This window comes from Panthera uncia (genome assembly GCF_023721935.1).
Source record: "Panthera uncia isolate 11264 chromosome A3 unlocalized genomic scaffold, Puncia_PCG_1.0 HiC_scaffold_11, whole genome shotgun sequence".
In the NCBI taxonomy this organism is placed as follows: Eukaryota; Metazoa; Chordata; class Mammalia; order Carnivora; family Felidae; genus Panthera; species Panthera uncia.
In genome coordinates, this window is record NW_026057578.1 from 56,946,022 (window position 1) to 56,966,940 (window position 20,919).

The 20,919-nt window shown below is 42.2% G+C and overlaps 1 protein-coding gene across 1 annotated transcript in view; it reads right to left on the bottom strand.

The window, feature by feature from the left end:
* Positions 1–5,157: 5,157 nt before the first annotated feature.
* Positions 5,158–20,919, bottom strand: part of IL1R2 (interleukin 1 receptor type 2) — a 34,319-nt gene continuing 18,557 nt past the window's right edge. The window contains exons 4-9 of the mRNA XM_049651340.1: positions 15,643–15,823; positions 12,977–13,151; positions 10,786–10,848; positions 9,608–9,743; positions 7,703–7,845; positions 5,158–5,565 (exon numbers count right to left, since the gene is read on the bottom strand). Of these exons, the coding sequence (XP_049507297.1) occupies positions 5,426–5,565; positions 7,703–7,845; positions 9,608–9,743; positions 10,786–10,848; positions 12,977–13,151; positions 15,643–15,823 (838 nt within the window). The 3' untranslated portion in view covers positions 5,158–5,425. The remainder of the gene's footprint in view (positions 5,566–7,702; positions 7,846–9,607; positions 9,744–10,785; positions 10,849–12,976; positions 13,152–15,642; positions 15,824–20,919) is intronic.

A 20,919-nucleotide genomic window follows, 5' to 3' on the forward strand; every position in this document is an offset into this window, starting at 1 on the left:
AACCAGTAAGCAGCACCTCTGGGAGTTTCTTTGCAGGAGACTTTGTTTTGCTTCGCTTCATCTGAACAAGAATGAGGAAGAATTTTCTGCAGTCACGCCAGGGAGAAGAGGCATACTCCATGGCTGAGCCATGTGGGAGAAGGGCTGCAGGCCCCCACCGCCACTGCGGTTGTCTGGCTGGCCACATGAGCCATGAAAGGAGAGCTTCTGGCTCCTGGCACCACAGCTGACAGAAACTGCAGCCCAGGGTGGCGGTTGGATGGCTTGTCCTCCGGACACCCTGGAACACTGCCTTCTGGGGGGGGACAGTGCTCCATTGGAGGCCAGATACAGTACTGAGGAGCCTTGAAGAGATGGCATGTTTAGCAGATGTTTGTAGATGGGGACAAGAGCAGGAAAACAACCACCAAACACGAGGCCCATTTATGTGGCCAAGTGAGCTATTGGCAGGAGTCGTGCAAATAACCAGTGCAGATTTGGGAATAGGGGCAGGAGCCGGGAAACTTGGAAGAGTCCTACTGGTGGGATTCCATTTGTCCACACAGGCTGGCGAGTCCTGGGAAAACCCAAGCAGCACACAATTTCTCTATCCACCCAGCGGGCGCTTCTTAAGTACCTACTAGGTGGCAAGGCACCATGTCAGGTGCTGGGGATGTGGGGATGTGTCAATGAGCAGAAGCGATCCTGTCCCTAGAAGATCTTACTGTAGACATACGACCCTACCCACTCTGAAAAGCCCCTATATTTTACCACAGTCTCAAATACTTGAGACATCAAATTTAATTTGAGTGCATAAATGTTCATTCGTACCTGTTACTGGCATCCACTGTCACCCGCAGTTAGTTCTTGGGGAAGTGATATTTCATTACATAGGGCTTGTTTTCCTACAGGTAGCATGCCAAAATGTGAGGTTGTCAAATGCTATTTACTCCCCCATCCCCCCAATTTTGTGGAGGGAGGTGAAAAAAATCCAAATTGGAAGGTTCAGCCAACAGAAAGAACATAAAACAGATGAAAACATTAAGAAAACACCTTGTTTCTTTTGTTTGTTTAATTTGGACTCAGATGTGCAGAATTAATCAGAATCCTAAGTTGAAGACGCACACTCTTCATTGGTCCACGAGTGGCCTGTGTCTTAATCTGTTTGATCCAGACATGATGAAACTTACATCTTCCTAACCCATCCCAGCCCTGGTCACCTGATGTGTTCACTATTGTGAGCCTTGGGCTTCTCAAGCTCTTGCTTTCTTAAATTTTAGACAATTGTAAACCCTTAAAATCACATATGTACTCTTTAAATATAGATACATACGCATCCAAATATAGTTAAAATGTAGTTTTATCACATATGTGCTCTTAAATATAAATATATAAAAATACATGTATGTATTGCATATATGCATACAGAAGAGAGCTTTTAATTTTAGTTGTTTTTCATTTTATATAAAAAGACATCATGCCGGGGGCACCAGGGCATGCCCTGGTTGAGCATACAACTTTGGCTCAGGTCATGATCTCGCGGTCTAGTCCATGAATTCAAGTCCTGCGTCTGGCTCTGTGCTGACAGCTCAGAGCCTGGAGCTTGCTTCAGATTCTGTGTCTCCCTCTCTCTCTGCCCCTCCCCCTCTTGCACTCTGTCCCTCTCTCAAAAATAAATAAGCATTTAAAAAAAAGGCATCATGCTATAAATAGATGTTTCTGGACTTGTTTTTTGCTTAAGATTTCTAAGGTTCATCCATATTGTTGCATGTAGCTGTATTTTATTCACTGTCACCACTGTAGAAGATTCCACTGTGCCCAGCTTATGGATTCATTTTGTTGTCTGGTGGGTATTTAGTTACTTCTATATTGTTGGTTTTTTCCTCTGTATTTTGGAAATTTCTAGACATGCAAAAAGAGAGAGAGTTGCATAAGGAACCCCTAGGCACCCGTCACTAGTGTTAACAATCGTTAACACACAGCCAATCATATTTCATCTATATTCCCTGCCCCTGCCATGGTATTGGACCTTTTTGAAGCAAATCTCAACTATCATCCATAAATATTCCTGTATGTCTCTTAGAAATATAATGACTCTTCTTTTGGGGTGCCTGAGTGGCTCAGTCGGTTAAGCTCCAACTATTGATTTCAGCTCAGGTCATGATCTCATGGTTGTGGGGTCGAGCCCTGCGTCTGGGTCTGCACTGATAGCACAGAGCCTGCTTGGGATTCTCTCTCTCTCTCTCTCTCTGCCCATCGCCCCCCTCAAAATAAACAAACCTTAAAATAGAAAAAAAAAAAGAAATATAATGACTCTCCTTTCAAAATATAACAATTCCAATATCATACTTATACCTTGATATTATCATAAATGTGGTGTCCAAAATTGCCTCCTATTCTTTCTAAGAGCATGACCCCCAACTTGTGAACTGTGGACAGGAGGAAGTGCATAAGCTGTGCAGTCAAGGTGGAGTCTAAAAAGTTGTTTTCTGGCTGCAGTCAGCTTCTTTTCCAGGTCATTGTTGAAGCTGCCAGAATCTGAAGGTAGGGAACTCTGGAGAGCACTAGAGGAGGAGTCCCAGGAAGGAAGAGGGATGAGAGTGGGGTGGTGCCCAAGCCTGAGGAGCCAGAAAGGCAGAAGCACCCAGAGAAGCCCCTTGCAAAGTCCTCACCCCTTCTTCATTCCAAACCTGCCTCCACCTCCTTCACGGTGAAAGTTCTGATTCGATGCTAAAAGGCTCTGCCTTCTCCTTTCCTTCTCCTTCCTTACACACTTACAAAACAGGAAAGGAAGGACAGAGAAGATGATAGCAGGGAAATATATAAGTAAGGCTCGAAAACTGCCTACACATTTCCTCAGTCTAAACCAGTGGTCAGAGAACTTTTTCTGTATGGGACGAGATAGCAAACAGTTCAGACTTTGTTGTCTCAACGACTCTGCCTTCAAAGAGCCAATGCAGCCATAGACAGACAATACATAAACAAAATGGCATGGCTGTGTTCTAATAAAACTTAATTTGCAAGGGCGCCTGGGTGGCTCAGTCAGTTCAGCAACTGACTTCGGCTCAGGTCATGATCTCATGGTTCGTGAGTTCCAGCCCCACATCGGGCTCTGTGCTGACAGCTCAGAGACTAGAGCCTGCTTTGGATTCTGTGTCTTTCTCTCACTCTGCCCCTCCCCCACTTGTGCTCTGTCTCTCTCAAAAATAAACATTAAAAAAAATTTTTTAACTTAATTTACAGAAACACAAGGCCAGGCTACATTTGTCCAGAAGGCTGAAGTTTGCCAACCTTTGGCCTAAACAATACAACTATTTTTATTCCTGTCTATTCCTCCTATGATTTTGATTATTAAACACTGCACTCTAGTCCCTGTTATCAACCCCATTTTCCAGATCAGAAGACTGATAGGGAGAGACTAATGAATGGCCTTGCCTAGGATCAGAGGCACCACATGGTAGACCTTGAATTAAACCTAAGAAATCAGTCTTCAAAATCCTTTGGTTTTTTTCCACCCTTTTCTAGCTGGATATGAATTTTAATATTGTCATAATCACATAAATCGCATAAAATATACAATTTTTCCATAACATTACAAGTATTTCAGTCTCGCATTCTTGTTAATTATAATTTATAATTGATGCGTAATTGTTCATCATCACGGTGATGAGTTTCACTGAAATATTTCATACATCTGTTTATCTTCTTTTGTTCAATTACTGTCTAAGATTAATTCCCAAGAGCAGCATCCCCAGGCATCTGCAGGGCCCTGGAGTGGCGTACCCGGGAGGGGGGCACTGGCCTGTGGCATTTGCCAGTTTCTATGGTCAGTACTCCCAGGGTGGTGGATTTTAAGCTACCAACATGACATCACTGAACAGAGCTCAGAAGAGACGCTACACTTAGCTCTTGCAAGAAGATACAAGCTGTTCCCAGCACCCCACTGGCTTGATACAAATTCCCTTTCTACTTCCCAGTACCAAGTTATAAATGGAATTACAGGAAATGGGAGTTACCATTTGGAAATGACCTTGAGTTTGCCTTTAAAACTTGATAGTGTGTGTGAGTGCTTTGTTATCTCAATGTCACTTTAATTTACATCTCTGATTATTACTGAAACAGATCACTTTTCTATGGTTTCATTATGTGTTTCTTCCATAAATTCCCTATTCATGTTCCCCCATCTATGAGGGTCATGACACCTTTCTTTAAACCCTGAATTAACTGTATAGGCTATCATTAATTCCTCGAACTCGCCTGACATAGTATCTTTTACCTTTTGCTTTCATTCTTCTATTAGGCACGAATTGTAACATAATTAAGTCCATCCATCTGTACCCTGCCCATTCTTGTATTTTATTGGTAGCGAACAAAAGAAAATACATCCTAGTTTCATTTATTCTACAAACATTTATTAAATGTTCAGTGTATGGCAGGCACGATTCCAGGTACTGGGGATACAGCCGTGACCAAAATAACATCTCTGCTCTCATGCAAATCCGCTGGGAAAACCCGCAAATAAATAAGTAAATATGTAATGGAAGGTTTGGTGATGATAAGATCTATCACACACAAAGCAGAGGGAGGGGACAGAGAGGGATGGAAAAGAGGTGCTATTCAGAAGTGCCTCTGGGAAGGACTCTTGAACAAAGACTCAAATAAATGAAGGAGTGAGTCATGCTAATTTTTCTACAATTTGATTTATTTAAATTTAATTTATCAATTCAACTGGGATTCTTTGGGAGGAGTAACATGATATAAAAGGGGTCCTAGTTTTGTTCTTTTTTTTTTCCAATGTGTAATGCAATCATCCCAATACCTTTCTTTCCTCCTTACTTTCAGAACCTTTGTTGTAAAGTTGAGTCTGTTTCTCAGTTCACTAATATGTCCTGATAACATGTATTTTTCTCACAGTCTACTCTATTTTAATTGCTACTTTTTGGCTCGTCCTTTTGAAAAAATTCAGCCATTCTTGCTGATTCTCCTTCTGTAGCATTTCTAAAGCACTCTTTCTGGTCTCAAAATGAAATTCCATCTTCCCCAAGATGCAGCCTACATCTTAACTATTTTTGTATCTATAACACCTTCCACGGAGCATAGCCAAGGCAGACTTCTAATACGCTTTTGTTAAATGATGAATGAATGAATTATAAAACTCACCTAGATGTTTTTGACTCTAATTCAGGCCTGGGGGCACCTCACTCTTTTAAACGGTCACAAGTGGCAGGGAGCTACTCACCCGCCCACATGCACACTTCCTCCTGTCATTCAGCTTCAGGATAAACATCACATTCTTTCTTTAGGGCTTCACCATAAACACAGCAGCTCTGTTAAACTGAGGAAGAGCACTATCTTCGAAAAGGTCAAGCCACTTCCATGAAAAAGGATATCGCTTGGATTTGAATTGTTTTATTGCCTTTATTTCACTCACGTAAGATTGAAAATCTTAAGGGCCAGTCTTTAACGTGGTCAAACCATATGTTTTTCCAGTTCTGTGTTTATACCGTCTGTGCATCCATATTCCCACCAAAACCAAGAAGACCAAGGAGAGGGGGGCCAGCGCAATCCCCCAGGAGAATGTGGCAGCTGTAGGAAGAACAGAGTCACATGGTGGGTGGATGGAACATTCTCTCACTGCCAGGGCAGGATAGTGCAGGGCAGGTTTACGGAGAAGACAAGAAGTGGGGTTTGTTTTTTCTAATAATAGTGCACTGATTTTTTAGAAAGCATGTCCCTTACATCAGGTCAAAGATATTTGAGAATGATATCTGTGGCATTAGGGAAACAAGGAAGGTAGAACAAAAATCCATTAAAGAGAAATAGCAGAGAGTGGGGTGACGGGTCACGGGTCCTTGTTCCGCCCGTTGAATAGCGTGCAATAAGATGGTATCTGTTGAGCGGCACCTGGGAGGCTTAGTCAGTGAAGCGTCCGACTTCGGCTCAGGTCATGAGCTCACAGTTTGTGAGTTCGAGCCCCCATGGGGCTCTGTGCTGACAGCTCAGAGCCTGGAGCCTGCTTGAGGTTCTGTGTCTCCCTCTCTCTCTTTCTCTCTCTGCCCCTTCCCCGCTCACGTGCTGTCTCTGTCTCTCAAAAATGAATGAACATTTTAAAAAAATAAAAAAAATTTTTAAAAGATGGTATCTGTTTAGGCCTCACCAGCCAACTATGACTTGGCCAGGGTACAGTCTGCCCCTTTCCAATGAGTGTGGCTGTCAGGAAGATTAAGTAAAGTAGCAAAGGAAGAGAAAACAAACTTCAAATAAAGGAGCCTTAGGTGTCAAGATTATTGCTTGGACCCAGCTATTTTACATTCTACTCCTTGGTATCCCTGTGTTATGAAAATAGAGAGAGTACAAATAAAAACATAACAAGTACACACAAGTACATAAGTGTTACTGGACTCGACGATGAAGCCAGAGCTCTACATTTTAAAGCTATTTATCATAGTCTGTCTAGGCCTCCAGGAATCAACACAATCTCAGACCATTTCTCCAGATGATTCTTCTCTCTTAAAATCCCACAAGGTTTAGAAATGAGAAAAGCTTTAATTTTCCAAGCAGCCGCCCAGATACACCTCTCAATGCTGGTGACAGGCTTTCGGCTATGCCTGCTGCCATGAGGCATGGCCAATCCCGCACAGGACATGCAGGGAGTGGGCTCACATTACAGAAATGTTTAAAGGGTCCCAGCTTCAGGACCAGACAAACCATAGGTTCCTTTGGGTCACAGTCTGAACCCCAGAAGTGAACTCTGCTTTCCGTGGGACGCTTCCTTTCCAAATCTCTACAACTACTGACCCTTTCATGGAAATGATCTAGAACAATGGTTCTCAAACTTGAGTATGAAAGGAGTACTGCCCAACTGCAGTCTTTTGCCTTACCCTGGGAGAAGCTGGGTAGATGTGGGGTGAGCCAAGGGTTTTGTGTTTCCAACTAGTGGCTTGAGACGTCCGGGGTGTTGTCATGCTCTGCCCTGAGGCTTAACCAAATCCTCAGCTTTTCAATTACAAGTCTGTCTGCAGCTGCCTTCCCAGCAAACACAGAGAATGTGGAGCGATTTCTTTGATTGCTACAGACTGCCCAGAAGGCATAATGAGACTGCAGCTGGAGATCACTTCCGGCTTGTCGGCTTGTCGCCTGTTGACCTCTCTGGATGCCAAGGGTCTCTGCACTACCTCTATTTCCCTTTCCCACTCAGTGCTTAAACACTGGGAAGAAATCAACTTGGTCAAAACGATAGCATGGGCTTTTCTTCTTTCTTAAAGGTCCATTAAATGGGCACTGGGTTGACTGGACTATAGTCTTGTGCTTTCTCTCCTCTCGACTGATGACTTTAACCCTGAAGCTGCCCTGAGCCCCACATATCTCTCAGCCCCCACCTCTCGGGGAAGGGAGTTTCTCAATTTCGGGATAAAGAATGTCGCACCCTGCCGCTAGAGGCGTCAGGAAGAAACAGGTGGTCTTGCTGATCCAGGGCAGAACCAGATGAGGACACAAGGATTTTTTTTTTTTTAAGTTTATCACAGAACCACTTTGTCTTTTTTCCAAAAATCAGTTTGCTGTTTAAATTTTGATTTGAATATACTCTCCCAAAGCCAGCCTCCACCCGACAAAAAATAAATCAGAAAAAAATAAGAGATCTGCTTTCGGTGGCCTAAGCAATCACGTGGAAATCACTTTGTCTAGCAGCCACAGAACATCAAACACGCTGCTTGATACATACCTTCTTTGACCGTGGTACGTAGCATCTGAGTACTCAGTGTGTTGCGCACAACGCATTTAAAACCTGTGTTCAAATCCTCTCTTATGACTGGATCAAAAATCAGTGGCACTTCAATGTAGTTCTCGTTATTTTCCGAGTATTCCCTGAGGGAGGAAATAATCACTCAAACATGATGTATCAAATGCAAGTTCGTCTTTACAATGTAGACATCCAAACACTCTCAATGAGAAGGATCTATTGTGCTTAAATTGGTCTCAACTCATAAAGTCAAGGGCACTTGTCATTCATTATATTTGTTCCCTATCTGGGAGAATTTCTAAGCCTGTGCCTGAAGGTGAGAGTGACACTGAAGCTGTTGGGAGTGACACTAAAGATGTTGGTGCCTGTAACAGGACGCTTGTCACAAGGAGAACTTAACAGGAGCCAGTTTTGTTTGGATAATGGAAGAATCCATTTTTTAAGGCCATTGATGAACAAAGAGGTGGCAGTGGGAATAGAAATGTCTGGTTTGGGGAAACTTAACTGTAACACCAATAAATCATTTGCATATTGAGGAGGAGGGAGTTTCCAGGAATCCTGGCCTCCTTGGTGTTTCCTCCTCTCTGCTCCTTTGCCAGCTGTCATTCTGGAAACTCAAGTTGGGAGCAGAGAGCCGCAGATGGGCCAGGGAATGGCTCAAGTCAGCCATTCGTAGTGATGGTAATCTGAAGATGCTTCACTGCTACTGATGAGCATGAATAAAAACACCATGTATGTGGATCTACTAGGACTATCTTTTTTTTTCTCCTTGGGAGAAAATAGGCTCCTTTAAGTGAGTGGACAGTGTGAGTAAGCCCACATGAGGCATGTTAGCAATGCCAAGCTTTTCTCAACAACGACTGTGCAAGCAAGCAGCTGTGCTAACCACATATAATTCTGACCTGCTAAACTGCATCCAGAAAGGTATTTTTTGATAGGTCTTTCAAAAAAAAAAAAAAAAGATAAAAAATTGGCAATTGAAAGTTCAGGCTAATTCAGAGTACCAAAACTACAGTTTTAAAAATCTTTGATAATTGGGGACATTGAATGGTCTCCTTCCTCAAACAAATGGTTCACACTTACAAGGTCTGACTGTTCTACTTTCAGAGTGAGAAAACTCGGTCCGTGAGTTCGAGCCCCGCGTCAGGCTCTGGGCCGATGGCTCGGAGCCTGGAGCCTGTTTCCGATTCTGTGTCTCCCTCTCTCTCTGCCCCTCCCCCGTTCATGCTCTGTCTCTCTCTGTCCCAAAAATAAATAAAAAACGTTGAAAAAAAAAAAAAATTTTAACAGAGTGAGAAAACATATTCCAGAGAGTAATGCTTATGAGAACAGAATTCTTCCTTTCTTTTAGTATTAACCTTCCTTAGTGCCTGCGGCAGTCCCCTGTTCCTGGAGAAACAAAGGAGGCCCTTGGATACTGGGGCTAACCTTTAGTCTTTCGAGGGGTCTGTGAAAATGTTTGACACTCAGGTTGCCGAGTGCATAGTGGAAATGTATTAACTCCAAAGTTTTTTGGGTTCCTTTTTTTTTTTTTTTTGAAAACTGCAAAAATCGACACACAAATGTTTTTGAAAAAACTGCAAAAATCGACACACAAATGAAACAGCTAGAAAATGCAACATCGATGCCAAGTCAGCAGCAACTCAGCTCCTAGAGAAAGTTTGATTCTCAAGAGCAATTGGTAATGCTTAGCAAAACTCAGTGTATAAAATCCTAAAACTCCAACAGTTTAGAATCAAAAAGATTATTTTTAATGTAGAATGTGTGTCATTACGAATAGGTTCAGTATGACCTTGTCTCTAAAAGGAAGAGCAAAGCCCACACCAGTCCCCTAACAGCTATGCCTAGAAGATGCTTCTCAGCTGACAAAGATCTTCACACACTTACTGGCGCTGCCCCTCGGTTACACGGCCTCCCTGGTACGCACTCTCTATGCTGGTGGTGTTGGCCATCCACCACAGCATGGTGGTCGAATGTGTGCCAGCTCCCAGAAACACCTTACATGGGATTGTCAATCTTGACCCTGCATACAGCAAGACAGCACACATCATACGTCAGAACCCAGCCAGGAAACAGGGGTCACACCAGTCCTTGCGTCCATCAGCAAATCTAAGTGGTGGACCCTTCCCCATCTTTTCAAACACAGGCACAGGCCTGTCTGAACCCCAGCCTGACTTCAGTGTGACTTTTGACCCTCATTGAGCCACCGGGACCCCTGAGCAGCTTTTCCTTCTGGAAAACGGGAGAAATGAGGCCCTCCTACACGGTCAATGCTGGCATCGAGTGGCATCCCGTTAGACATAGTGACGTTCAACAGTGAAGTGTGTGTGAGCCAGAGTGAAAAATGGAGACCCTGTCAGTCACTTTCCTCACCCCAGTCAACCAGCTAGCTATTTCGGCGACAAGAGACTGTCTCTTGGGGCCAGTAGTGGCAGGATCAGCCTCACTTTACAAATGGACTCTTATGGAGGGCGCCTGTGTGGCTCAGTCGATTAAGCATCTGACTTCGGCTCAGGTCATGATCTCCCAGTTCACGGGTTCGAGCCCCGCAGCGGGCTCTGTGCTGACAGCTCAGAGCCTGGAGCCTGCTTCGGATTCTGTGTCTCCCTCTCTCTCTGCCCCTCCCCTGCTTGTGCTATCTCTCTCTCTCTCTCAAAAATAAATTAAAACATTACAAAAAAAATTTTTTTAAATGGACTCTTATGGAAAAAGCTTAGCATCAGCCAAGTTTTGGTAAAGTGAATGATTTAAAATATACTACAGGTGCTGGCTACATGAGGGAATCATGCTGTTAATCCTCTCATACAGTTAAGAACTGTCACCAGAATGTTCGGATTTTTACATGCAGATTTTTGTAGGTACGGTTTTCATGTAACAAAATAGACCTAATTTCAATCAATGCCACTTCTACCATCTCACAGAAGGAAATGTTCCCTCATATCTGTTATTTCTGCCTCTCACGCTGGGGTCCTGGGGTCCCACCCAGGGGGGTCACAAGGGTCTGGGACACTGCGCTTAGGGACTGCAGGCACCCCTGTGGGTTACACGGTCCTTGCGGGCCTTACCCAGCGAAGCTAAGATGGTCTGGTGGGGGGAGATAATCACAGGAATTGTCTCCTCTTCTTTTTCTGAGAATGATAGGAGGAAAAAAAGATTCAATTAGGAAAGCCTTCATTTCGAGCTGAGAGTCAAGTTCCATTGTTTAGCTAATTAACAAAGTTCTCCTCGACAGTATGGCCAGCCATTGTAAGATTCGACCTTTGTCTAGCAAAGGAAACAGGCTCTCCACAAAAGTGAGCATCTCTGGCCAATGCCTTTCCCAGAAGAGATATTACTGGAAGAGGCCACACTTAAATACACATTCCACTAACAGATGTTCTTTGCTCTGTGATAAATAATTAACCATTCCCCTCCCTGGCTTCCTGAATAAATCCTTAATAGCAATGTTCACAATGTCCACAAGATAGGCTTTACCCCAACATCTATTTGCCCTAAAATATCTCCATCCTTTCCATTCCTGCCTCTGAAGAGTCACTCGAAAAAAATTTAAAAAGGCACAAGTATTTGGGAACCACCTGTTTATACTGTTAATCCCACACTGAGTGACAAAGAGCACAACCCAGCATTGGCTACTATGTCTTGTTCATTGAAGACATAAACTCTTTTGGGAAACAGAGGTGGACTTCTGAATAGCAACCCAACTTCCCAAGAGGAAGGTCTCCCAACCACTTGAAGAAACTGGGCACCTGAACTAGAGCAAAGAGTGTGACTGCGGGTGGGTGAAGGGCTGCCCATCTCCATAACTGCTCACTCCATCCTTACACCTTTCCTGCAGAGCCTCTTGAAATCCTAACGTGAGTAAGCATTAGGCAGCCTCACAGCAGAGGACCAGATGGCTTCTTGACCATGACCAGGAGTCTCCCCCCAGCCCCCCAACAAACACACATAATCACATGCCTGCTGCACAGATGCTGGGGCAACAGAGAGGCCCTGAGAAAAGAGCCTCAGGGGCTAGATACCTCAGTGCTTCTCAAATCTGAAGGTACATCAGCATCCGTGGGCCGCATGTTAAACACAGATTGCTGTGCTCCCCCCACCACATCCCTGTTTCTAATTCAGTGGGTCTGGGGTGGAGATGAGAGTTTCCAAGTCTAGTGAGCATCCATGTGCTGCTACTTCTGGCTGGCCCAGGACCACCCTTTGAGAACCTTTGAGAAACAGTGCGATCATAACACTGGGTAATATGAAGGTTGGTCGCCCCCTAGTGTTCATATGCAGTATCACATAAACAGGATAATTAGGAGCCCCTTCAAAATCCTGGGAAGTTTCCATGATTCCCTGTGGGGGAACAAGTTGTTGGTATGAATAAATCCTCATAAGACAGTAAAATAGTCTAGAGATTTCAGTTCATGACACGATTTTCTCTGTAGCAAAACTGAATCTCTGGATTCCCTGTGACAAAAAAAAAATGTCTTCTCCCTTCAATGACTAATTATTTAACCTTAATGTATTTTCAAAGCCCTCCAAAATGCCTTAAAAGACTCCAACTGTGTACTTGTTCAGTATATAACATAAAGAAAAGCAGCATACTCTTCAGGGCAGAGTCCAGGACTTAAACACTTTTATGTTCCTTGCACCAAGCTTGATGTCCAGCATGTAGGAGGTATGCAATAAATGTTGAACAATTTTAAATACTAATCAACACTGTTAACAACATTATTTTCAAGTAGAACTCATTTAAACCAATGAGAGCACTCACTATTTGAAATTCTAGTTTCAAGGGCCACGTGCCTTGGGGAAGAAAAAAAAAAGGGGGGTGGCATTTTCCACTGGATATGCCAATGCACAGCCTTCTAACTGAAAAGTCCAATAAAATTCTAGTATCCAAGAATTATACATAAAGTTATGGCAGCCATGTTCTGATCACTGGCCCTGGAGCACAAGCCTTCCAAAAGGGCTTTTCCAAAGAGACCTTCCAAGTGAACCACTGTTTGGCCCCATCTGCTGGTGTGTTTTAGCCTCACACTTGGAACCCTATCAACTACCCAGGGATTCAGCTTTCCTCATGAAAACACCCTGCTTTCGATCTTTCAAAGGTTCACACCTGTCTTATTAGACTGATGCTTTAGGAGAACTGATAGGTCTCTCTTCCTTTCCTGCCAAAGACATTCAAGGAATTCCACGGGGAACCCTAATTTGTTCTTTGCATGCTTGCTATTGACAGGGTGGAAAAGTACCTCAATGGCAAGTACTCACTGTTGACACGTAGTTCAATATTCCTAGTCACGTTGTACTGCATGCCTTCGTGGGCGAATGTCATGGCACAGCTGTAATAACCCGCATCCTCCACAGACACATTATGTATGAGTAAGCGAGAGGTTCCCCTCACACTTAGAAACTTCTCATTGTCTTGATCCAAAAGGACAGAATCCTTAGGGGAAAATATTTTTCAAAGTTATACTATGTACTAATTTATATCTCAAAAGCTATATGAATAGTATCAGTATTAACAATTGATGTTGAATATGCAATCCAACAATTGCCCTGGTATTTACTTTACAAATGTACTTTAGGCATACTATTAACTGTACTTCTTAGCAGAGGGAATTTGTTAACATAGAAAACATAGTTGTAGGCTGCCTGGGTGGTTCAGTTGTTAAGTATCTGACTTCAGCTCAGGTCATGATCTCAGTTAGTGAGTTCCAGTCCCACATCGGTGGTCTCAAGCCCCATTTCTCTCTCTCTCTCGCTCTCTTTTTTCCTCTGCCCCTCATGGGAATCTCTTTCTCTCTCTCCTTCTCTGCCTCTGCCCCTCAATCACTTGTGACTTGAAAAGTAATATTCAGAAGAAATGATATTGCAGTAATTACTTTAAAGATTGTTTCAATTTTAGGAGTCAGTAAAGATGGGAGAAAATTTGTGAAAAAAAGAAAAACTAAATGTGAGAAATGAGGGCACACTTCCTATATGGGTGAGAGATTCTTTGGGTCTTACACAACAGAATCCTCAAGAGCAAGGCCTCCAATAACAGAAAAAAACTGAATGCGATTCAAAAAAACATCCTAATGAGCACACAGTGTTCTCAGGAACCTATCTTTCAAAACCATGATGATCGAAACCTTGCAATAGTCAAACATAACCTTGAGCTGTTTCAGACTCTTGCTCTGAATGGTAGCACAGACATAACTGGAAAGGTTTGTCAGCTAATGGCTCATAAAGTATTATTTTACAATCGATCTAACCAAAAAGAGATTTTATTGTTCCTAACAGGAGGAGCCAAACATGAAAAAGCCAAACAGGGCTCAGTACCCCCATTCCTCCAAGGCCTCTAAGCCCCCAGGGGTCCCTTGCATGGCAGTGGTATGTGGAGCCTGGCCTCCTGGGCTGGAGTTCTGGCTGCACCATCTACCAGCTGCATGACCTTGGACAAGTGCCTTACACTTCTGTATCTCCATTTCTTAATCTGTAAAATGGAGATATTAACAGTCCCTACTTTGTTAGTTTATGCCAGGGAATCCAGAATAGACTTTTACCCGGTTCAGGCTAAGTAACGATAGCATTGATATCCTATACATATCTTGTAGCTATAATACCAGTCAACTGGTTGACCTATCCTCGATTACAGAATTATTTTGTATCAAATTGTATTTTTTGTATTTTTTTAATGTTAATTTATTTTGAGAGAGAGAGAGACAGAGAGTGCAAGCAGGGAAGGGGCAGAGAGAGAGGGACAGAGAATCCCAAGCAGGCTCCGCACTGCTGGTACAGAGCCAGACACGGGGCTCAATCCCACACCCTGCGAGATCGTGACCTGAGCCAAAATCAAGAGTTGGATGCTTAACCGACTGATCCACCCAGGTGGCCCTATATCAAATTTTAAACAAATAACTGTACTTTTCAGCATCAGTCTATGGTCTGTCTATATCAGGGATCAGCAAATTTTCCTGTAAAGGACCAGATAGTAAATATTTCAGGCCTACCTTCCACATGGCCTCTGTCCTCTGGTAAGTTTGAAGAGCTATTCAGCTCTGCCCTTGGAGTATGAGACCACAGACACAGAAAGTATGGCCATGTCCCAGTAAAACTCTATTTATTGACACTGAAATTTGAATTCTATGTCATTTTCATATATCATGAAATACTAGTCTTATTTTTTTTAACCGTTTAAGAAAGTGAAAACTGGGGGCGCCTCGGTGGCTCAGTCAGTTGAGTGTCCAACTCTTGATTTCAGCTCAGGTCATGATCCCAGGGTCGTGGGATTGAGTTCCACATCAGGCTCCATGCTGAGCATGCTTAAGATTCCCTCTCTTGCTCCCTCTGCCTCTCTCCCTGCTCTCTCTCTCTTTCAAATAAAAGAAGAAAGAAACAAAGAAAGTAAAAACTATCCCCAGCAAATAAAAACAGGTGGCCACTCAATTTGGCCACTGGTTATAGCTATCATTTGCCCACACCTGGTCTACACAAGTGATCTGATGACAGTATTTATTCAATCAGGCAAGAAAACAAATTGTCTATATTTACTCCTTTAACACAAAAGTTAATTATCATGTGCTTTAAAAAAGCTTCATTAATATGTGTACACAGTTGTTAAATAAACAATGGGTTTTTTTCCCATTGCTATAGACAAATGACAGTAAAAAGCTATTCTCTTCAACTGCCACTTACTCTGCATTCATTTTACATTCTGTCTTCTTAAATTCCTACTCTGAGGACCCTTGCCCCAGCCACATAAAGATGAACAGAACATATTAATCATTGCCCTTTTTAAACTAACTAGTTGAAAAAAAATCAGAAATATAAAAGTGAATGTGTTATCTTCAGAATGGGTATTTTATATCCTTCCTGTAGTTGGTAAGACACATTTTAATTAAATGGCAATTTAAAAAAAAAATTTTTTTAAATGGCAATTTTTAAAGATGTACCTTGTACCACTGAATCTTCATGTCCATTTTGTTACGGATGAATTCACTCAGCTCAGGGCAAACTAAGGACCCAGAGGTTGACAACGTAAGAATTTGCGGGTATGATATGAAAGGCAGGGAAGCTTCTGTCTTCTCAAAAACCCTGAGCTCAGTGGACATTTCATCACAGTAAGATGTGTTTCTGATATAAAAGAGAAAAAAGGATAATAAATCACAAGGAAAAATAACAGTAAAGCTAAATGACATTAAGAATAATTTGGGGCGCCTGGGTGGCTCAGTTGTTGAGTGTCCGACTTCAGCTCAGGTCATGATCTCATGGTTCATGAGTTTGAGCCCCACAGTGGGCTCTGTGCTGACAGCTGGGAGCCTGAAGCCTGCTTTGGATTCTATGTCTCCCTCTCTCTGTCCATGCCCCACTTGTGCTCTGTCTCTCCCTCAAAAATAAAATAAAACATTAAAAAAAAAAAAACGAGTTTCCCCAAACCCATTAAAATCTGTGTTCTGCAGTTTCTTGATTAGTATCACAATGCTTCTCTTCCTGATCTTTTTGAGTCCTTGAGAGACAAAACAACAAAAAAGTACCACATCATAACTATTATAAAAAAAAAATGATGACATGGTCTGCATTTTTCCCAAAGGACCCTCTCTGCAAGCCTGATTTCAACCCCATTGAGGGTCACTAAGAGATCCCCAAATACCCTTCAAACAGGCCTGAACCTTTCCAGGTTCTAGGGGGTCCCCGAGCACAGCCCCAACCCAATTCAACTTCCTAGTGCAGAAGGCCATATCCAAAAAGAGAGATTGTTTGCAAAAAGCCACCATTTACCTAGAATAAAGTTCCCTTTACTTCTCTTGGGAATTATCTATGAGCGTAAGTCGAATTTCAGAAAACTGCTGAGAACTTTGTGTAAGATCTATAAAATATTTTTGCAATACTGCATGGGGAAATGAACTTGGCAAGTTTGTTTTGTTTTTAATTTGGGTGGTATGTGTGTGTGTGTGTGTGTGTGTGTGTGTGTGTGTGTGTTCTTTTGGTTTTGTTTGTTTTTTGGTTGGCCTAACTCTAATCTCAGTATCATAATTCTATCAAGACCCTAGAGCTGGGGAAATGGCAGAGGCAAAACATTGATTGAAACATAGGAAAAAAATAGAAAAACATGAAAATACAATGGTCTCAGCTAAGCCCCTGGCTATCTAAGAAACACAACACCAACAGAGACCATGAAAATGTGTGCTGTATAAGGAAGAGGCAGGGGGGAGGGAACCTGTACAGCAAAAGAAAAAACAATCTATATCTGAAGAAGGAACAAAATGTAAAAAATGTATGTGAAAGAAGTAAGTGATAAAATCTTGCTACCTGAAAGTAAAAAGAATTAATTCAAATATATAGAGCCAATATCTGTATTATATTTCATGTCTGGTTTAAAAAAGGAAAAGAATGAACAAACATTTTAGGCACAAAGAAATTCAGGAAGTTAACTATCATCTTGAAAAATATATAATCTCATTGTAAGAAATGTAAATGAGGAGGGGCACCTGGGTGGCTCAGTCCGTTGAGCAACTGACTTGAGCTCAGGTCATGATCTCATGGTCTGTGAGTTCAAGCCCTGCATCGGGCTCTGTGCTGACAGCTCAAAGCCTGGAGCCTGCTTCAGATTCTGTGTCTCCCTCTCTCTCTGCTCCTCCCCTGCTCCCACGTTCTCTCTCTCTCAAAAATAAATAAACATTAAAAAATTTTTTTTGAATAAGAAAAAAGAAATGTAAACGAGGACAAGTGTAAAGAAGAGTGTACACCTGAAAAGAGTCATCCCAGCACCTGGAGGAGATACATGCCAGGCCCTGTGTTGGGTGCTCTCTATATATTATTTTATCTATTCTCCAACCTTATGAGGCAGAAATTATTATTATATCATTTTTAGATGAGGAAAATTAGGTATACAGAAATTAAGTACTTTCCTAAGGCTGTACAACAACTAAGAGGTCAAACCAAGGTTAGAAGCCTGGTAAGGCTTTGGGAAAACCCACAAATTAGGGCAGGATCTGTGGAAACCAAACTTACTACGCATATTGAGAGTTACAAATCTGTTCACATTTTTGATCTGGTAATTCCCCTTGGGCAAGACACTCCGTGAAAATGACGCAAAAGAAAGATGGGTGCGGAATGATTTGATCAACACTCACATTCTCCACATGGTGTTACATCCCCACAGCAAAGGGGTGGTGGTCATTAGTGTTGTTCACCAAATGTGTCCAATTCCCCCATCCTGAGCATACAGTGGAATTAACATGTCATGGCCCCACTGTGGGTAGGTGCAGTTATGTGACTCTTTCTAGTCAATGAGATATACGTATGTCACTTCTACACCAAAGTTTTTTTTTTTTTTTTTTATGTGTATTTATTTTTGAGAGAGACAGGACAGAGCACAAGTTGGGAAGGGGCAGAGAAAGAGTTTGAGACACAGAATCCAAAGCAGGCTCCAAGCTCTGAGCTGCCCAATGCAGGGCTCAAACTCACAAACCACGAGATCATGACCTGAGTCAAAGTTGGACGCCAACCGAGCCACCCAGGTGTCCTTGCACCAAAGTTTTAATAGCAATCTCCTTCTGGTATGGCAGCCAACATTTGAGATAGTGACTGGCCCCTCAGTCTGGGTTCTCGATTGTCTCTGAACCCAACATGGGTTTGCTGGCTTGTTACATGTGTGATAAATAAGCATTTGTGGTTTTAAGCCACTGACTTGCCCACCCTGGTTGACAGAAAGGCCTTGTGGGTTCTGGATCAGAAGATTATAAAAATCACAGGAACAGGGCTGTTTCATGACCTGTGACTATAAATCCAAAGGGTATTATGGCAACTGCTGGTGATTCTCAATCCATTGGGAGCCCAATCTTAGAGCTGGAAGAGAGTTCTAGAGATCAGCCAGGTAGACTCTCTCACATGCTACGAAACTTTGACCCACACTGAGATTTCTACCACCCCTCTCAATCTCAGATCTCTTTTTTTCTACAAGAATAGAAAATAAAATGAGTATGAGGTATAATTTTTTAAAACAACCATAAAAACAAACTTTAAAAGACAAACATGACTCAGCTGACATCTCCCTGATTTTTGCATAGTATCACTACAGGAGTCAATAAGCATTGCCTTCAGGAAAGAAAAGGCACTTTCGTGTATATATTGACCGTCTTCTACAGTGCTCCCTATAACTAGGTGCTTCACATGCTGTGATTTCATAGAACTCTCCCAACAACTCTCTTTACAGAGGAGAAAACTGAAACCCATAAATGCCAAGTAATAAGACCAACATCCTACCAGCTAGAAAATGAGAGAGCTAGGATTCACACCCATACTATTCTAACCCCAATTCCGTTCTTTTTCTAATGCACTGTTAAGTTTTCCTAGTAGTGCTCCTTAGGAAAACATTAGAATTCTTTTACACTAAAAGGAAAGAAAAACTATGCATTGATAGCTATTGTAAAATCAAGCATCCACATTTCCCTGATATGGAAGTAAGATATTGTTTGTCTATTTCCTAGGCAGGATTCATTGACAGGATGATTCATTGACACACTGGACTATGACTCAGCCACAAAAAAAGAATGTAATCTTGCCATTTGCAACAACATAGATGGATCTGGATGGCATGATGCTAAGTGAGATAAATCAGACAGAGGAAGATAGATACCATATAATTTCACTCATAAGTGCAATTTAAGAAACCAATGAACGACAACAACAAAAGAAACAAACAAGACTCTTAAACACAGAGAACAAACTGGTGATTGTCAGAGGGGAGGTAGGTGGGGGAATGGATGAAATAGGTGAAGGTGATTAAAAGTACACTTATAGTGCTGAGCACTGAGAAATGTACAGAACTGCTGAATACTCTACACCTGAAACTAATATAACACTGCATTTTAATTATTTTTCCATTTTTAAAAGAAATTAAAAATAAGACAACAAAAAACTTTAAAAATTAAAACTAGGCAAAGGACTCGAACAGACATTTGGCCAATAAAGGACATGGGTATACGCTTAGCATAACTAATCATTAGGGAAATGCAAATCGAAAGCCCAATAATATAACACTTCACACCCAGTAGGATGGCTATTATTCCTCTCCAAAAGAAACAAACAAACAAAAAAACAAACAAACCCCAGAAAATAATAAGTGCTAGTGAAGATGAGGAGAAACTGGAAGCCGTGTACATTGCTGGTGGGAATGTAAAATGGAGGAGGCACTGTGGCAAACAATGTGATGGTTTCTCAAAAAATTATTAAACATAGAATTACCATATGATCCACCAATTCTCTCCTGGGTATATACCCAAAAGAATTCAAAGCAGGGACTCCAACAGATTTTTTTTTTTTTTTTGAGACAGAGCATGAGCAGGGGAAGGGCAGAGAGACAGGGAGACACAGAATCCAAAGCAGGCTCCAGGCTCTGAGCTGTCAGCACAGAGCCGGACATGGGGCTCGAACTCATGGACCGTGAGATCATGACCTGAGCCGAAGTCGGACGCTTAACTGACTGAGCCACCCAGGCGCCCCACTCCAACAGATCTTTGTACACCTATGTTCAGACCAGCATCACTCACAACAGCCTAAAGGCTGAAGCACCATAATTACCAAAATATGGTATATTTATGCAATGGAATACTATCCCATTGAATAATGTTGAAAAGGAATGAAATTCTAATACACAATGCAGTATGGATGAACCTTGAAGACACTGTGCTGAGTGAGATAAGCCAGTCACAAAAGGACAAACACTGTAGGACTCCACTCATATGAGGTATTTAGAGCAATCAAACTCATAGAGACAAAAAGTAAGACGGGGGTTGCCAGGAGCTGGAGGGAAGAATGAGGAATTCGTGTTTAACAGGCTCAGAGTTTCAGTGTAGGACGATGAAGAATTCTGGAGATGAAGGATGCTGATGGTCGCATAACAATGTGAATGTGCTTAACGCACGGAAGTGTACCCTCAAAAAGGGATAAGATGATAACTTTTATGCTATGCATATGTTACCACAACTTTAAAAAAAAGCAATAGGACAAAGAGGGAGGGGGGTAGACCCCACATCAGGAGATTTGGGTTCCAGTTTCAGCTCCACACCCACCACCTAGAAGCACTTCATAAGTGAGCTTGGTCCCCTCACACGTACAATAAGCATTTGGATTAATTCATTCCTAAAGTCCCATCCAGTTTCTATATCAATTTCTTTTGTCCATGTGGATGCAGGCATGAACAAAACGGCCCAAGTCCCAGTCCTCCT